Source organism: Balaenoptera physalus (genome assembly GCF_965194825.1).
Source record: "Balaenoptera physalus genome assembly, chromosome: 14".
NCBI classification, from domain to species: Eukaryota; Metazoa; Chordata; class Mammalia; order Artiodactyla; family Balaenopteridae; genus Balaenoptera; species Balaenoptera physalus.
The window spans coordinates 53,280,072-53,294,234 of NC_138893.1; the positions used below are offsets into that span (position 1 = coordinate 53,280,072).

At 48.8% G+C, this 14,163-nt stretch overlaps 1 protein-coding gene across 6 annotated transcripts; it reads left to right on the forward strand.

Moving 5' to 3' along the window:
• The first annotated feature begins 4,424 nt into the window (after positions 1–4,424).
• On the forward strand, positions 4,425–13,245 carry AVPI1 (arginine vasopressin induced 1). 6 transcript variants are annotated; one of them, XM_082424146.1, is made up of 3 exons: positions 4,425–4,727; positions 10,995–11,442; positions 12,654–13,245. In XM_082424146.1, exons 2-3 carry the CDS (start codon positions 11,156–11,158, stop codon positions 12,811–12,813), a joined length of 447 nt encoding a protein of 148 aa, XP_082280272.1. In that variant the 5' UTR covers positions 4,425–4,727; positions 10,995–11,155; the 3' UTR covers positions 12,814–13,245. The 6 variants fall into 6 exon arrangements, with proteins under 6 accessions (XP_082280272.1, XP_082280271.1, XP_082280270.1 ...); XM_082424145.1 differs by having other exon boundaries at positions 4,428–4,727; positions 11,155–11,442; XM_082424144.1 differs by lacking the exon at positions 4,425–4,727 and adding an exon at positions 4,734–5,090.
• The last annotated feature ends 918 nt before the right edge of the window (positions 13,246–14,163 follow it).

Genomic DNA, 14,163 nt, shown 5'->3' on the forward strand with positions numbered 1-14,163 from the left:
AATGAAAATGGAAAGAGGAAAAAAAAGGTTAGTATGTACAGACACCATATATACACAACAGAGGGAAAATATGCAAAACTACTACAGTCCTTGTTTTTGTAACTGCCACAGGGCTGTTTTAGTAGCCATTAGTGATTTTCTAACTGCATCGTTCCTTCTACATTTATTAGCTGGCATCCTAATATAAGGAAGGGTTTTCTCTTCTCCTCTGTTTATTTATTAATTCATTTATTTATATTACTATAAACTTATATATCTTATTTTACTCATTGGGTTATAATCTGTTACTGTCCTATTTTATTTTCATGCTCCACATTTGGCTAATGGGAGCCCTTACAAACTGACTTCTAGTCCTTTTGACACATCTCCATCATTCTTTGAGTACTTACTTACTTTCTTGCACAAGATGTTCTAGGATCATCTTGAACTTTCTCAGCCCCAGTGGTAGAATTAATCATTTCTCCAAGGAGCCGTGATTCCCTTTGTACAGCATGGTATTGAGAAATCAATAACTGGTGCTAAGTGTGCTTATTCCTCTTGGAGTGTCATTGCTTCTAGGCCCTCTCAGCAGACATGGCTGGGGAATGTGTATGTTTGCATGTGTTCATGGGTATACATACACATGCATACATGTACACATATATTTATAGCAATATTTATTTCTGTATCTACTTATCTGTATTTTTTAAACCATGAGTTCATACTTACTATGGACTGAATTGTGTCCCCCAAAATTCATATGTTGAAGCTCTAACCTCCGATGTGACTGCGTTTGGAGAAAGGAAGTCATTAAGGTTAAATGAGAGTGTCCATAAGAGTGGAGCCTGATCTGATAAGATTAGAGTCCTTATAAGAAGAGACACCAGAGAGGTCTCTTTCTCTCTCTCTCTCTCCACCAGGTGAGGACACAGTGAGCAGGTACTGTCTGCAAGCCAGGAAGAGAGCTCTCACCAGAAACCGAGTCAGCCAGAACCTTGATCTTGGACTTCCCAGCCTCCAGAATTATGAGAAAATAAATTTCTGTTGTTAAGCCACCCAGACTGTGGTATTTTGTTACGGCAGCCCAAACAGACTAATACAATACTGACCTTGAATTCTAATCTACATGAACGGTGTATTTTTTTTTTTATAAATTTATTTATTTATTTTTGACTGTGTTGGGTCTTTGCTACTGTGCGCGGGGGTTACTCTTCATTGCGGTGCATGGGCTTCTCGTTGCGGTGGCTTCTCGTTGCAGAGCACAGGCTCTAGAGCACAGGCTCAGTAGTTGTGGCACGCAGGCTCAGTAGTTGTGGCTCGTGGGCTCTAGAGTGCAGGCTCAGTAGTTGTGGTGCACAGGCTTAGTTGTTTGGCGGCACGTGGGATCTTCCCGGGCCAGGGCTCGAACCCGTGTCCTCTGCATTGGCAGGCGGATTCTTAACCACTGCGCCACCAGGGAAGCCCCTGAACGGTGTATTTTTTTTAAATGTTTCTATAATGCACCATTGCCTGTAGGACTTTGTTGTTTTCAGCCTGTTCAATTTGTAAGTTCACAGAAGAGGGTTGTTGTAAGTTGCTTTTTGTAACGTCCTAAGCAGAAGGGTGCTTTTTAAAAAGTTTAGAATGATCAGATCATTTATCAAGAAAAACGGAGTTGACTCAAGAGTCTCACTGTTGCTTATCGGGTGAGTGTGGAAGTTCTCTCTGTTCTCCCCAGAACAGAACATTCAGCAACAACAAACCCATGGGAACAAGTCTCAGCCCCACTGGGGGACCATTTGTGACTGTCCAGCTGCTTGAACAATTCCTGCAGCATAGAGAGGGAAGGAGTCGAATGCTGCTTTAGTGTCTGTAGCAAGGTTTATATTATGCACTGTGCCTATAGCACCTTACTTCATCCTCACAGCAACGCTCAGAGGTGGGTATGATTATTCCCATTTTATAAATGAGAAAATAGAGAAGCAGAGAGGTTAAGTCATTTGCCTAAGGTTAAACAGCTAGAACCCTTTTCCTAGACTCTACTCCCCTAAAAACTAGCACCTTGCTGAGTCATATTGGAACCTAGGGCGAAAGGAAAAATGTGCACCCCTATGTGCACTTATCAAAACATCCTCTCATATTTTGAACCAAATGGAAAAAGTGGATAAAAGCTCTACGATCAAAAAACACAACCATATATAAAGCCCTGTGTCGCCCAATCTGTTCGCACAATATTGTCAACACTCACAAAGCCAACTGGCAGGAGACACAATGGCGGCCTTCCTGGGAACCGCGAGCTGATTGGAAATGACTGTTCCCATTGCAAAATGATACAGTGTCATAAAACAAACAACAGCCTGTCTTTATGTTAAATGTCAATACTTTGTTCATGGATATTTTGCATTAATTTTGATTTTTAAAGATATTGCATTAAAATATTTATCCTAATTATGGAGTTTTTTGTTGGCCCCTCAAATATTGCACCCAAGGAGTGTTCCACTTGCCTCACCTTAATCTGATCCCTGGTAAAGCCAGGTCTTGGCCTGAATTACCCCAGGGCTCCATTCCCCAGGGTAGGCCTTCACTAAACAGGGCCCTGTTGGGGAGTGGATCCCAGATCCCCCACTCCTGCATGGCCTCACGGAAGTGCCTCATCTTCTCATCAGAAATATTGAATCACAAAGCTGTAGCAATAGAAATGGTTCCATTGTGTGGTGAGCACATAATGGTCACATGCCTGCAAAGATGTCTGGAGACACCAGATATTCTCCACCCAGCCTTAGTCACATCTGACCCAGAAGCCACAAGTCCCCAGTTCCTACCCTGGTATGCTCAGCGGAGCTCAGGGCATCAGAATTCTTAGCCTCTCCAAGCACGATATCCCAAGAGTTTGGCTTTCCTATTGTGGAGAATGGAGTAGAAGGAGTTCCTGATTCAGAAGCCCAGATTCCTGGTTTAACTGTCTGCACAGTACCCTCCTTAGCCAAGCAGTTGGATGAAAGGCTTTGCAGCAATACTTTCTATTGGAGATGAACATTGCTGATTTCTTCATTCTTTTCAGTATTTCCACAGGGCTTCAGGAGAGCAAAGAGAAGCCACTGTTAAAACCCTTTAAGCTACAATAAAGCACTTGCTGATATTTTTTTGTGCAGGACACAGAGAGGAATTAGAGACCGTGGGATAAGGAAAAACAGCTCCCAAACATACCCTCCACCTTGCCAAAAGGGACCCACAATCCCAGTGTGCTGGTTCTTACTCTTCCCCCCTGGGAACTTTTACAGAAGGGAACTCAAATGACCACAAAGGTCAGCTTTGAAGTGAAAAAGAAGTCAGGGAGACTCAGCTGCCTATTCCCAGGTGCCCTTTGTGACCATTTTTAAACCAGTGCACAAACAACCCCTCATCTTCCAACGAAGCAAACAAGCACTTATCAAGGGCCTACTGGACACCCTGCATCCACTCCTGTCCCCTTAAGTTTCAAGCTGCAGCCAAAGTGAATTTCTAAAAACACAAATTTGTCATGAGGATGAAATGAGCTACTATTTGTAAAGTGCTGACTGGCATTACTGGCACATAGTAAGTGCTATAATGTATCTATTAAATAAACACATACAATGCTATTCCCCTCAGAGGACCAAATGGAAACTTCTTCACTACCTGCCTCTGCCTTCTGCTTCCCCACCTCTCTCTCCCTTGCTGACCTTACTCCAGGCCTCATTTCAAGTCCTCCTGAGTCAAGCTGCCTCCTGGCCTTAGCATGTGCCTTTCTCTCTGCCCAGACCCACTCCTCTTAATTTGATCAATTTCAACTCCTCCTTCACAACTCAACTGAAATGTTACCTCTGCCTTCTAGGACCTCCCCAAGGGAGCTTAGGTTCCTTCATGTTTATCACAATTGTAATCACAACTAAATGTTTTAAGTTTTTAAATATCTGCCTCCCTTACTAAGCTGTAAATTCCCCCAGGGCAAGGCTTATTAACGGTGTCTCCAGTTCGATGCTGGTCAAGGAACTCGGACAGGGTGAGTCCCTAATGGACCATTGTCGAAGGAATGAATGAAACCTTTTTAATAGTGTCTCATTAGGAGGTTGGCCCAAGATTGCACAGCTGATTCAAGATTCGAACCCACGACATTCTGGCTCTGAAACCAAAGGTCTGACCACCGCCCGGACTGTCCCTTCCTCACCCGCAAAGCTGCAGCCAGAAGACAAGTGGTCTGGGAGTTGAGTTTAAGGAGCTGTAAGTCTATTTGCAGAGGGCCACATGCTGCAGGGAACTCGGCGCCGTGCGCAAAGGCCTCGGGCCCAGGGGAGGGGGGCATCCGTCACGTGTAACCAGCAGGGCCAGCCGTCGCCGCACCCCGGGGCAGGAATGCGGCCCCGCCCCCGCTCCCGAGCCAGCAAAACCGCGCTCTCCCCGAGGACTGACGTCAATGAAGGGGGCACCTCCGGGCGCGGCACGAGGGCTGCCTGGGGCGGAGGGAAAGGGCCAGGGAGGACACGCCCCCCTCTGCTGCTCCGCCGCTGATTGGACCTGGGGCCTCTTCGCACTCGGATTTCGAGGCCTTCGGAGAGAAGGGGTCTAGGCGGGACACGCCCCTCGCCCCTGTGCCGCCGCCGATTGGTTCACGGAGTCTCCGCGTTCGGTTTTGGAAGGCTCGCGGGGCGCTCACACCAAAGCTCGGCAGAGGATTGGCTGTTCCCGGGCCAGGGAGCGTTTTCTCCGGGGAGCCGCGGCTGTGACCGAGGTGGCCTGCCTCAGGCGGCCAGGTACGTAGGTTCGGCATCTTGGCTTGAGCTGCGGTGGAAGCGAGTGGGCGGGCCGTCAGAGCAGGGGTGTCGCCGGGACCCGAACTCCCAGGTCCACTTAGAGCCCGTCGTTGTGCGAAGCGGCCACGTCTGAGCCCCGGGGGCGGACCCGTGCTGGGGATATCGCCGTGTGGCCTCGACCAGGATACCCGCTCCCAAGGTCTTGTCCTGTTGATGAACGCCGTCCGGTCCCTGTAAGCACCGTCGAGGCAGGAAGCCCAGAGCTGCGCCCGCCCTTTCGAAAGCCGTGGAAGGGGTTGGGGTGGGTGCATCTTAGCTTACCCCATCCCGATTTGAGGTCTGTCGGCTCTGCCCTTCAGCGTGGTGAGTAATCACTCTAACTCCCCGCGGGGTGGTGGAGTGTCGAGGGCACAGAGGCTGGCTTGGGAGACCCGACTTCCGATCCCTGCGCCTTCCAAAACCCGCAGAAGCAGATAGCCCGTTTCAGAGCCTCCTGGATCCTTCCTCCCCCAGTCGACCTCGTCAGCCATCTGGCAGGAACAAAAATAGCAGTGGTTGAGAGCGTGGGCGCTGGGATCAGACTAGGGTTCCTATCCCAGCCTCGTCACCTACCACCTGTGTGACTTTGGGAAGTTACTTAACCTTTCTGGGCTCAGCTTTCTCATCTGTAAAATGGGTGTAACAATAATAGTGCCTCCTCATAGGGGTGTTGTGAGGATTAAAGATATTACTCCTCAGAAAGTGCTCTTCTGCACTTGACAGGGAGCAAGCTGCCTCAATGGCAGCTATGATTTAAAAGTCCCCAGATGAATCCATCTCCCTTTACTCTCTTCTCCCAAGAGTGAAGGTCCCTTTTGAGGGAGTTTCATTACAGTAGTGAGGATGAAAATGGCAATGATTCTATAGACCCTGGTGGTTAAACAGCCTCTCTCCCTTGCATCATTCATTCACGATGTAATGTACTAGGATAGATGCTTTCGCATACTTTATCTCCCTATCTCCTAAGGGTTATTTATTCTCACCATTTTGATGATGAGCAAATTGAGGCAGGGGAAAACCGAGGCCTGCCAAGGTACCCAGTTATCAGGGGCAGAGCCAGAATTCAGGGTTCTTGAACTCTTGAAAAGAGTTATTCCTAGATCTAGCAGGGTTTACTTCCAGGTCATATCTGAGAATTGATCTGGGGGAAGGGTCCATTTCCTTTCTTTACCTCCTGGGACACAGAACTGGAGACCAACCTGTGTCCAGTTCTCTCCTGGCTGAGCTAGGCCCACAAGGCCATTTGGACTGAGCCTCCTGCTTGAAGGAGCCACTGATTTTGGCTGCTGTCCAGTGGCATGTCTGTGCAGGGAAGCAGGCCAAGGCCACAGGTGTTGATTTGGGCCCTCGGCCAGAGCCTCCAGTTCTTTTTCTGAAGAGGCCCTTGGCCTCTGATTGCAGATTATTACCATCACCAGCCTTATCTGAAGGGGGTGAGTGAGGGCCCAGTTGCCACCCAGGTCATACAAGTGTGTTGTGCCTGTCATAGTTCCCTGTTCCTCCCTGAGACTACAGAGGGAATGGCTGTCTGAACTGAGCTTCATAACATGACAAAGAACGCTCAGTTGGGCACCGTATTTATGTACTGCAAATTCAGTGCATGGTGAGTCACTTTTTAAATATATTTCTTTGTAAGAGCCCTACAGTCCATTTATTGCCTGTTTCAAAACAAGTTGAACTTCATTTTCAACATTTGATATTTACTTTGGGAGTTCATTTCTAAGCTAGTTTGGATCAAATTGAAGTATTTCACAATTAGTCTTTACGCATTTGCTCACAGACCCATACCTATTTTTTATGTCAGCTCTGAAATGAAAGATCCATTTATAATCTTTTAATAGACCCGTGGTTTCATTTCCCAGTTTAAAAAACTGCCATTGTTCAAGTACACACTGACTTCCCTGGATTCAGGTCTTGTCCAGGAAATTCGTGGGAAAGTAACACATTGAATAAGACAGGAAATTTTGTTCTGATAATAAAAGTGTTCCGATTCAGTTTTCTCAAAGTTTACCAGATAGTCCTACATGAAATCCACTGATTTTTATTCCCAGCCTCACTCTACTTTCTGAATCCCAGAGTGGGAGGCAGACCAGGAGTGAGGGGCCTCAAAATCTGGAGGTGCCAAGGCCTCTCGAGGTTCATGGAGGCTGTGGTTGAGGCTGGAGGCTCAGACTCTCCCAGGTGGTTCCTTGTTGGTGTGTTTGTAACTCACTGTAACTCTGTAACTGGCCTCTGGAGGCTAGAGGCTGGAGGCTAGAGGCTAGAGGCAGGAGGCAGGGCCTTGCAGGGCCTTGCAGCCCTGGCAGAGGTGGCTGGACCATCTGGGAGGTCAGGCTCCGAGCCACATCCTCCCTGAGGCAGACGCTGCTACTTGATCCCATTGCCATTCACTCTGAAGGGAGGGTGAGATTGCCTGAGTCTAAGAGAAGGACTGTCACCCCTTCTCCCACCACCGAGGTCAGTCTGGGACTCTGCTCCAGGCTTGGCCATAGCCAGCCTAGGTCACTAGAATGCTTTAGAGCAGTGAGTTCTCTTTCTACCAGACCCTAACCCCACAGCCCACAGCAGCACAGCAGGGTCTGGCCTCCAGGGAAGACTGAGGAGGGAAGAAAAGGGGAGCTACTGGTGGGGAGTTCCCTGGCATTTAATGAGCCAGACCTGTCCACACGTGTTGCTCCTGGACCCTGGCAGACAAGCAAACCCACCTCTGCTTCCCTATGGACCTAGCCTTGTCATGGAATCATTGACTCTCAACACCAGCACATACCCTTGGAGACCACAAGCATCAGCCTGTCCTTTCAGATGTAAGAGGGAAACAGGCCCACAGAGGCCATGTGAAGTGCCTGAGGCCTTTGAGCCCGTGAGTGGCAGAACTAGGGCTCGAACCTCGTCCTCTGACTCATAAGCCAGTGCTCTCTGCACTGGACCGGGTTGCAGTTCCAGATTTCTTTTATGGAGGCTGGGGATCTTCCTCTTAGAGTGCCACAGGTTCATGGCTTCAAGGCTGGGGCAGCCTGTCACCTGGTAAAGAGCTCTGGTGCTAGTGAAGATTAAAATAAATTCCACAACCCCACTCCTGCCTGGCATTTGGGACATTCACTGTTCTTCCCTTTCCACTGGCAAGTTTCCCCGCTTTGTGAATTAGATAAGAATAGTGAAATAGTCCTCACAGAAATGATGGGAAGAACTGTGCTTTGAGCTGCCTGGCTGTGAGGGCAACTTGGTTGTTTAAAAGCTCGGGCTGCAGTCATTAAGATGAGGTTCTGGCCTCGGCTGAGCCAAAGATATGTATTTCAGCTACTCTTTAGTCCCCTTTGAATGGCGATGAGGATAACAGTGCCTGATTCCTAAGAACTGTTTTGAGGATGAAATGATATCATGCATGTCGCTGATTCGGAATAAACACCCCATAGTTAGCTTTTATTTCTCTTTCTCAGCCTGAAAGTGTTACTTGGTGACTGTTGTCTGGTCACAGTATATTTATATCATCCAGCGCTGGGGGTTTAATTACCACACATATTAGGTCCTAACTGGATTCCCATAATTGTGCCTATGGAGAGGCAGATTTTAAAATTCCCATTTTCCAGATAACAAGTACATATTTTTTTTAACTTTTTTTTTTTTTGGCCACACCGCGCAGCATGCGAGATCTTAGTTCCCTGACCAGGGATCGAACCCACGCCCCCTGCAGTGGAAGCGCAGAGTCTTAACCTCTGGACCACCAGGGAAGTCCCCCAAAAAGCACAATTTTTTTTTTTTTTAAGAGCTATTCTTTTTTTTTTTTTTAATTTATTTATTGATTTTTTGGTTGTGTTGGGTCTTCGTTTCTGTGCGAGGGCTTTCTCTAGTTGTGGCGAGCGGGGGCCACTCTTCATCGCGGTGCGTGGGCCTCTCACTATCGTGGCCTCTCTTGTTGCGGAGCACAGGCTCCAGACGCGCAGGCTCAGTTGTTGTGGCTCATGGGCCCAGTTGCTCCGCAGCATGTGGGATCGTCCCAGACCAGGGCTCGAACCCGTGTCCCCTGCATTAGCAGGCAGATTCTCAACCACTGCACCACCAGGGAAGCCCAGCACAATTTTTATGAAGTTAATTTATCAGTTTTCTGAAGGTTTATTTTAGTTATTAAATCTTTTTAAAAGAGAGTGGGGTTCTTATGATAGAAGGCCTAGAAACTGGGACAGGGTGAGTGTGGAAATTACTGGAAGGAGGATGGCTACTGGGATGAGGAGGAGGGATGGCCAGGGCAAGGAGGGGGACAGTCATATCTGAGGAGTGTGAATGAGAGAGATGGCTCAAATTCTCAAGAGCATAAAAAGCAGGTGGGAGTAAGGGTTACTTCAGCAGGTGGGCTGAGGATGGATAGGAAACTGGTAATGCTCTTATTTATATGATTCTGTTTTTTTTTTTTTAATAAATTTTATTTATTTATTTATTTTTGGCTGCGTTGGGTCTTTGTTGCTGTGTGCGGGCTTTCTCTAGTTGCGGCGAGCAGGGACCACTCTTCATTGTGGTGCCCGGGCTTCTCATTGTGGTGGCTTCTCTTGTTGCGGAGCACAGGCTCTAGGCGCGTGGGCTTAGTTGCTCCGCGGCATGTGGGATCTTCCCGGACCAGGGCTTGAACACGTGTCCTCTGCATTGGCAGGCGGATTCTTAACCACTGCGCCACCAGGGAAGTCCCTGATTCTGTTCTTTTGCACTTTTTACAGTGGGCGTGTACATTTTTAATTTAAATATATTTTAAATTTGATTTCCCCCTTTGTAAGCCGGTTGCTGTTTGATAGGTATCTCTATAGCTGGCTGTGGAATGAGGTCTGACTTAGCAACCAGGCCTTCCTTGTTAGGCCCGGGACTGTGAAGGGTGAAGGGAGCACAGGCAGGCCTTCTGCTGGCTCAGGCCAGGCTGCTCAGAGGAAAAGGAGTGTCTACATTACACCCCTGACCCAAGTAACAAAGTCAAGGAAGCCAAGAAGAGGGGCATTTGCATTTATTTAGCTCCCACTGGGGACCTGATACCACACTAGACCCATTTAATCCTCACAATAATCCTGAAAATTGATTATTAGCCCCATTTTACAGTTAAGCAAACAGGCTCAGAGAGGTTGAGTAACTTGCCTAAGGTCACAGCCAGGAAGGTGGCAGAGCTGGGATTCAAACCCAATTCTGTGTAATGCCAGAGTCCTTGGTCTTCCTGGTCTCCAGTCTATTTTCCAATCCCATAGCTTTTTCAGGCTGTAGTGAAGATAAGGATAAGGTGGGTGAGCCTCTTATCCCTTTATCATTCAAAAACAACTATCTAGAACTGAGGTAATTCAAGTTTCATTTCTTGCATATGAGGAGGCAGGGGCATTGACCGGAGCCTTTTATTGAACTTAGTGTCGATTTCTGCCTCTGCCCTGATAGGATATTCTAACCCTGTAACCCCTTCTTCTGCCCCTACCTTTGTCTCTGTGGTCCTTTGGACTGTGGTTAGATATGATTGGTCTATTTCATACCGTGTTTACTAAATTATATGGACTAGGTTCATCCCCAGGGTCTTGAAAATAGAAAATGGGATGACTCTTCTCAGTGTTGTAGATGGAAAAGCAAATGAGTGGTCTTAATGCTTTATGTGTCTTCACTCAGTCCTCACAGGAGCTCTACGAAGCAGGTACTAGTATGGCTAAGTTACACAGGAAGCAGATGAGGTGTGGAGGGTCACCCAGCCAGTAAGTGGTGCAGGCGGCCAGAAGCCGGATTCCCACCTGGGGAGCCCAAGTCCACAGCCCCTCTCTTACTTCTGTGCCACAGAGCTTAGGTCTCAGCATCAGAGTATTCTGGATTGTTCTTCAGTTTCCTCATCTGTGACATGAGGAGCTTAAAAAGTACCTACCTCATAGGGCTGTTGTGTTCATATTTCAACGATGTTATGTGAATACACCTCTTACAGTGATGCCTGATACATAAGTGCTTAACACGTTTCAGCTGCCGCTGCTACGGGCGTTATCACTAGGACCCGGGGTCTGCGTGGACTCCAGAGCCAGACAGACTTGGGTTCTACTTCTGGCTCTGCACTTACACATGGCTTTGTGCCTGCAAGAAAGTCATTTAACATCTGGGGTGCGCTTCTTCATCTGTGAAGTGGAGATAAACAATCCTCACCTTCTGTGACCCTTAAGTTAATACATACGTCAGGCACATAAGCACTTTATAGTAAAGTTTGACTGCCATCATCATTATTATTTCCTCAAGGTGCCCTGGGAAATTAGAGTGATTTTAAGTCAAGACTTCCTCCACTTCGGCTCCTGGAGAATAGAAACACCAGAAGCCCTTGCGTTAGTCAGGACCCCAGGGCTTGGGAAGGGCCCGCTGAGCTGCTGACGACCCTCCCTGTTCCTTCCTCGGCACCCAGGATGGGTACCCCCGCCTCTGTGGTGAGCGAGCCACCCCCCTGGCAGGCCCCGACGGAAGCCCGGGGCCGCAAGCAGGCCTCGGCCAACATCTTCCAGGACGCTGAGCTGCTGCAGATCCAGGGCCTGTTTCACCGCAGCGGGGACCAGCTGGCCGAGGAACGAGCGCAGGTCATCTGGGAGTGTGCAGGGGACCACCGTGTGGCAGAGGCCTTGAAGAGGCTGCGCAGGAAGAGGCCCCCTCGGCAGAAGCCCCTGGGCCCCTCGCTACACCACTGCAGCCGGCTCAGGTAGGCCCCTGGGGCTGGAGGGCCGCGGGGAGGAGCGCACTAACACGCCCACTCTACCCTTTCCCGGCTCTGGGGCCTGGAGCTGCTAACCTGGCCTCACCTCGAAGTACCTACCTTTGGGGTTGTTGTGAGGTCTACACAGCGCTTACTTACCACATGGTTGACACTTAGAGGTTGCTGTTACTACTGGAATCGTCTATGACCCTAACCCTACTCCCATGGGAGGGGGTGCCTGGGTCCTCTCAGTGCCACCTCATTTCGCAGTGATTCTCCACCAGGTGCGAGGGACTATGGTCTGGAAGAAAAAAACAATCCTGTTTACCTGTTGCTGAACAGGTAACATTCAAAAGTAAGCCTGGTGAAAACCTTGGCTGTGGGATTACTAAGAAAATAGCATAAGAGAGTACTGTAGAGACATCAAGGGTCAAAAACGGTTGAGAAACTTTACCTTAAACTTTCCCTAGTCCTCCACCTCTTTGCTTATTAGGTCACTGCCAGCTCAGGAACAGTAAGCCCCAAGAGATCGAGTTGAACCACACGGCCTAACCAATCACTATGGGTTACACGCTGGGCCCACAGTCAGAATATCAGATCTGAGCAGGCCTTCTGAGATCATCAGGTCCAGGGGCAGCAAATCAGCTTCATTGCTCATATTAGTTCCAATTGATTAGTAATCCCTACTGAAATCATCTTAAGATGGATACTTGCCCTCTGGTCTTGCATCAGGACAGATTAATGATGTCTGCCATGAGTACAGGATGAGGAAGATGAAGAAATGCTGAGTGTCACACCCCCTGATCTAGCCCCACTCTCTTTACAGAAGAGCAGTCTGAAAGCTTTGCCTTGTCATGCAGCTCTTTGGGCAGAGATGAGACCAGAGCCCTGGTCTCATTTGGCCCTGAACAATGTTTTTTGTTTGTTTTGTTTTTTAATATTTATTTATTTGGCTGCGTCGGGTCTCAGTTGCGGCATGTGGGATATCTTTTAGTTGCGGTATGCGGGACCTTTAGTTGAGGCACGTGGGATCTAGTTCCCTGACCAGGGATCGAACCCAGACCCCCTGCATTGGGAGTGTGGAGTCTTAGCCACTGGACCACCAGGGAAGTCCCCCTGAACAATGTGTTTTAATAGTTCACCATGACCAAAATCTCTTCAGTCCCTGTACTGTCCTTCCTATTGATGTTGGCTTAAAACACACTTGTTCCCTGCAGAATCACAAAGCCCTGCGCTCCACCGGCCGACCCACAGAGCAGTGCCACGGAGATGGCTTCCAGCGAGCAGTATCTGAACTCCAGAAGGACCAATGCCAGGATCCGCCGGAACTGGAGGAAGCCAGGTCCCACAAGCTACCTTCATCAGATCAGACACTGATCCGGGGAAGGGGCTGGGAACAGCTGTATCTTCCCCAGGATTCATAGGGACTTTTGCCAAAGGGCCTGGGGAGGCGAAGAAGGAAGAGAGCTGAGGCAGACAGCCCCACTGCTGCCACTGGCCTGCTCGAGTCAGAACAGGCCCGAAGGCTTCCACTGAGCTGTTATATGGGACCCATTCCTCACCAGATTGAGGAGAAACAGTGACCGTTCCTGCCTCAGCCCTTCTCAATTTAACACTATACCTGGGCTGCATGATATTACCCTGGGAGTCAAGGACAGGCACTCAGACTCAGCATCTCACCACTCCTGCTACTGACCCTCCTACTACTACTGTAACGCGTGGTCCAGCAGCTTGTCCCACACCCCTGCCCCTTCAGGCCAGCACAAGGAAACCATAGTTTAAGTGGCAAAATAAAACCATTCGCATCAAGAGCTTTGTGAGTCTGTCACAGAAGGGGAAGATCCAGAATGGACACTGGAGCTGGGGGTGAGGCACTGGGTCGCTGCAGGGAGGGAAGGAAGGAGAAAGTAGGGCTGGCCTCCTTTACCAGAGGCTGTCAGACTGGGAGGCGAGATGGAAGCCTCCCCAGAGGCAGGCCTGGTCCAAGGGGAGGAGAGAGGGTTCTTGGCCCCTAGCCAGCTCTGGAAGGGGAGACTATTACAGTCAGCCCTGCATAGTGGGCAGTGACCATAGGCCGGATGAGTCTGCCGTCAGTGTAGTGGGCACCAGCTCCTCAGCCGGCTTCTGCCTCCCTGTGGACCAACCATCCTGAGGCAGCTCGACAGCTGCACCGATCATGCCTTTTGCATTACTGAGGTTTCCTGTAGCCTGAAAACCCTTGAGGTGAGGATTTTTGACTACTATTCTGGCTTTGGCTCAAAAGAAGCCTACTACATGTTCATTAGCATTCAGCTCCCCTCACACCCATCCTATCTGCTTGATTGTCTGTCACTTAAAGGAGCCAGGGTTCACATTGCTCCAAGTGGGCAGTGATGCACACAGAGAGCAGAGCTGCCCTCTTACGGCCAAAAAGAGAAGCCAGTCCACATTCCTTACCCCAAACCTTTGGGAGACATGATTCTGTAATTTAGATTTTGGCTTTTAGAAAGGAGTCATTGCAAAAACTGTATAATCCCTATTGGGGGAACATCTCGTAACAGAACACTAATATTTCTGCAACAAATATTCACAGTAAAAGGGATACATGATGATTACAAATAGCTTTGCATCTGTGTCGGTGCAGGTCAGGTGTTGGTGTCAAATGAGTTATGAAAATATTTTGGGAAATGAGGACCTGTACCTTACTCTGCTAGAGGAAAAGAGACTCAGGAGCCATATCTCAGTAAC